The 4,717-nt window shown below is 54.4% G+C and overlaps 1 protein-coding gene across 1 annotated transcript; it reads left to right on the top strand.

Moving 5' to 3' along the window:
• Positions 1 to 308: 308 nt before the first annotated feature.
• On the top strand, positions 309 to 2,260 carry LOC109783900 (non-specific lipid transfer protein GPI-anchored 12). The gene is made up of 2 exons (XM_020342481.4): positions 309 to 946; positions 1,559 to 2,260. The coding sequence occupies exons 1-2, from the start codon at positions 523 to 525 to the stop codon at positions 1,690 to 1,692; spliced, it is 558 nt and encodes a 185-aa protein (XP_020198070.1). The 5' UTR covers positions 309 to 522; the 3' UTR covers positions 1,693 to 2,260.
• Positions 2,261 to 4,717: the final 2,457 nt, after the last annotated feature.

The following is a 4,717-nucleotide window of genomic DNA, read 5'->3' as shown; positions in this document are numbered from 1 at the left end:
CTTGGTCATATATGTGTCCTACACGTACCCACCTCTCAACAATTTACAGATATCATGACTAAGGGCTTGCCTACGGCGTCCTTCGAGGAGTTCCGGTCCAGTCTTTGCGTCACCAATAGCGCCGCTTCGACTGCGCGCGGGAAGGGGTGAGGGGGGTGTTGAGTATATGTATTTTGCACGTGTATCACTTGTACTACAAACCTTCCTCCTTGTGTATAGTTGAGAATACGACTACCCCTTGCATTATATATAAATGTGCATATACATCCAATGAATATTGAGAGCTGCATCGTATCATTCTAGAGCCTCAATTGGCAGCAACGCCCGAACTAGCGTTACCCAAACAGTGACACAGCCCCCTTCCCACTACCGCTTGCTCGGTTGTTCGTAGCAACGGTTTACACATCCCCATCGCTCACGAACACAAAACAAAGATACACCCTGCGCTCCCCGTCTCCACATGTCAAACAGAGCACGGCCGACACAGTCCAGATACCAAGAAGCCAGGCCGTCGCCGCGGCTATGATGCCACCCGCGGCCGTCGCCCTCGCGCTCCTCGTGGTCTCGACGCTGCAGCCCCGGGCGGCGGTGCAGGCGCAGGTGTCGGCCGCTCCGGCGGCGGCTCCGGCGCCCAGCTGGGGGGAGCTGGACTGCACGGGCGCGCAGCTCAACCTGTCCTCCTGCCTGACGTACGTGGAGTCCGGGAGCGCGCTGACTCGGCCGGAGAAGGGCTGCTGCGGGGCGCTCTCCGGCGTCGTGGACGGCGATGCCGCCTGCCTGTGCGGGCTCGTGGGCGGGTACGGGTCCTTCGGGATCCGCGTCGACGCCGTGCGTGCGCTGGCGCTGCCCACCATCTGCCGCGTCGAAGCGCCGCCGCCCAGGCTCTGCGCCATGCTGGGCTTGTCCGGCGCGGAGCCGCCGGGCGGCGCCGTGCCCCCGGCATCAGGTACGAAATGGCAGTATATGCTCTGCAGCGTGCAATAAATGCTCCTTTTCAAATGCAAACTTTTCGTTTCTTTGCAATGTTGTCCGTCCCAGTAGTGTAAACAGGAAACTGATGGATGCCAAAAGAATTTCGGATCCTCTCGTCTCGTGCGTAATTAGACATTACCATGTCAACTGCAACATTACAGTAGTAGATGTTCAGATCAATCGAATTAGCTTCAATATGTCTGCTATTTGCACAACTGTATCCTACATGTAAAATAGTCTGTACTGTACATTTAAGTAATGCAGGAAACCCATACCAGAGTTATGAAAAATGAACAAAATATATGCCAAGTAATGCTATTATAACATCGACCAGACAGGTACTCCATCCATTCCAAAATAGATGACCCAACTTTGTACAAAAGTTAGTATAAAGTTGGGTCATCTAATTTGGAATGGAGGAAGTAGTCGAGTAGCGACTTGTTCAGTAGATAAAACAGTGCATGAACCAAATTGTCTCATGAAAGCAAACTGTTTTGTTCAAACCATGTTTCTGTTTTTTACATACTCCTACATACACATAGAAGATAGAACCGTCTTGTACTAACAAAGTGTGAACGCCCGGCAGGGTACGGCACGCCGGCGACGAAGCCAGCAACGTCAGCCGCGAACGGCGGCGCCGCGACGGACCGGAGCCGAAGGCGTCATCTCCTCCTCGTGCTCCTCCCGTACTGCGCCGCGCTCTTGACGCTGCTGCCGTAACTCCCAAGCACGCACGCCGACGGAGGCAGCCCCCGTACCCGTGCCACATCGGTACAACTGTACATGTACACGCGTTACATCAAATCGATTCAAGTCCAGCATAGCATCGGTCGGTGTACACCATCACCATGCGCTGCCTCCTTGCATTGTGGAGAGGTGAGCACTAGCTTTCGGCGCAGATCCCATCCACCATCCCCATTGGCTAGGCGGGCATGGGGTCGTGGATGGGGACGTCCGACCTGCACCGCGGCTACAAATGAGCAGCCGCGGAGACGCATGAAAGATTTTAAAGGATGCGTATGTACTGCGCGCCACCCCGTGGGCCGTGGCCCAGCGCGCGCGGGCTACATGTGACCGGCCACCCCGCTCTTATTCGCTAGCTGGCTGCGGTGGAGTTAATTCGAGTTCCGGTGCCGTGCGACGTGCCGTGCCGACTGCCGAATGCAAGAAGACGCGCCATGATCATCGGTGTACGGCTGTGCATCTGTTTTTATTTGGCCGTGCCTGGCAGGTGGATAATCGTTGTCGAGGTGAGGTGGCATAATTTGGTATCGGTCCTGCCTCGTTCCTTTCTTTCTTTCTTGACGAAGTTTCCCCCGCTTTATATTACAAAACAATCATCCGATACAAGCAACGATAGATGCTGGGACGGAAGCAACAGAATGATGCCCAAAAAGAAAGAAAGAGAAAAAGGGAAAGAAACAAATGCGGATAACGGCGGATCGACAAAAACGACGAAGCCTCGCGACCGCTGCGTCCACCGGAAATCGCCCCGAAGCTCCGAGACTCCGAAGCGCCGGTACCCATCAACACCTCCAAGAAGGGACGCGATGATGACGACGCTGCTGCCAAGGGTTTCCCCCGGTACGCGGTGAGGAGAGAGGAAGGCTAGCCCCGACCCTCTCCAGGAAGGTACGGTGGTACCCTCAGGCGCCACCGCGTCGGTGTCGGCCAAGCCAACAGGGATTTCTCCCGATCCCATCCTCCACCTCAGGCACTACGGAGCTCGCCACCAAACCAACCACCACCCTGCGCCAACACGGACACGAAGCTTCCCACGCTGTCTCACCACGGCACCGCGAAGATGGCCTGCACAACGAAGAAGGGGAGCCGGGACTAGGGCAGCAGCACCGTCAGCATACCTGAGGGCCCCACCTCCACCGTCCACGACGATAGCCGACCGGACGCCAAAGCAGGAGCCTACCGGGCCTGTGGCCCCACAGGCCCGGCCGGGCCCTCAGAGGCCCGGACAGCTCCCGCCTCCGCGCCGCAGCTGGCACGTCGTCGGCGTCGCTGCCCCCCGTCCGAGCTCCTCCTCCTCCTCACCACACAGACGATGACGAAGCCACGCCGGGGGCCGGCCCGCAAGGACCCAGATGGGGCCCGCGGGCCCCGATCTGGGCCGGGGGCGCGCCACCGGCCAACCTGCGCCACCACGCCGTCTCGCCGCCAAGGAGCCGCACCACCACCGCACGTGCCGCCGGCCACCGCAACCGGGACGCCGGGCCGTCATGAAGCCGAGGAGCACCGCCGCCGCCCCCATGCCCCGGGCAGGGAGCCGCGCGCGCGGGGACAGGCAGGCCCCGCCGCCGCCAACACCACCCGGCCAGCGCCGGGGGCGCCCGTCGGCGGCGGCAGGGAGGGAAGGAGAAACGGGGGCGGACGAAGGGGGGCGGGGCTCGCGCCGCCCCGGCCACCTCCCGGGGAGGTGGCACGGAGCGGATCCGGGGGAAGGGGGAGGGGGGAGGGGGCGGGGACGGCCGGCGGCCGGCGGGGCGGCGGGGCCTAGGAAGGCCGGCGGCGGCGGGGGAAGGGAGGGAGGAACCCTAGAGTGGGGCCGCTCCTTTCTTTCTTCAACTGCAAACACCCACATTTCACATCTATTTTTTGTGTTAAACAAACAAACATAACAGAAAAGAGAAAACTGAACCTGCCTGCAAAAATGCAAACTACGTACTCCCTCTTAGGGATGAAAACGGAACAGAAACAGACGGAACTGAGTGCTACCACATTTGTTTTCATATTTTTTTGTAGAAGCGAAAACAAATACAGAAACCCCATAAATGAATACCGAAGCAAGTACTACCGGAAAAGGACACAGAGCGAATACAAAGCAGAACAGAAATAGAAGTGGGCGTTGACCAGAACTTAAAAAAAACCTTAAATCATAGTGAAGTACACACAAAAAAACAAAGTTAATGAATTATGAACATGCTACAAAATAATATGTTTATTTTAGTACTGGACAATTGCGTATAGGGTCAACTTGAGTACATGTCTGGTACTAGAAGTTGGGCCTCAAATGATCCATTCTACTCATTGTGTCATTGTGTATTGTTTTGTGGTTGGGCTACAAAACATCAATATGCCTACAGTAAAAACAGAAGTTCGATATTCACGGAAACAGAAAGTTCCGTTTCCATGCCTGTTCCACCGGAAAACATAATTCTGTTTTTGTTTCTGTTTCCGCATAAAACAATCCATTTGTACTTCCGTTTTGCAAATTTCCATTTCCATTTTCATTTTTCCTCCGGAAAAGCGAAAAGTTTCCACTCAATTTTCTTCCCTACTCCCTCTATCCATATATATATAGACTAATGCGTTTTTCAAGGCTAACTTTGACCCCATGTTAGAGCAATTATACTATATGACATGCAAGTTACACAAAGAATACCATCTAATTCATACTTTCAATGATATAATTTTCAAATTATTCATCTGTTATACTATTAATCCTATCAATACTCAAAGGTATTCTCGAATTACACGTTAGGTCCTATATATATGGATGAATGGAGTATCAAAATTTTGCAATAGAAAGGAACAAAGGCCTCATTCCCCACTGCAACCCTACAGGTACCTCGTGTCGTGGCTTCCTATCGTCGATGAGCATGCATCAATCGCCATGTGGCTTTTAACGATTAGAAAAAAAGTTTGTCCCACATGATGATACAAATACACCCATGAAAGAACTTTAACCGGGGTCTAGCACTGTGGCCAAAGGCCACCGCTAAAAGAAAAACTA

The sequence above is a fragment of the Aegilops tauschii genome, chromosome 4 (genome assembly GCF_002575655.3).
Source record: "Aegilops tauschii subsp. strangulata cultivar AL8/78 chromosome 4, Aet v6.0, whole genome shotgun sequence".
Lineage (NCBI taxonomy): Eukaryota > Viridiplantae > Streptophyta > Magnoliopsida > Poales > Poaceae > Aegilops > Aegilops tauschii.
Note: the sequence above shows the minus strand (reverse complement) of the source record. Positions and strands in the feature narration are given on the sequence as shown.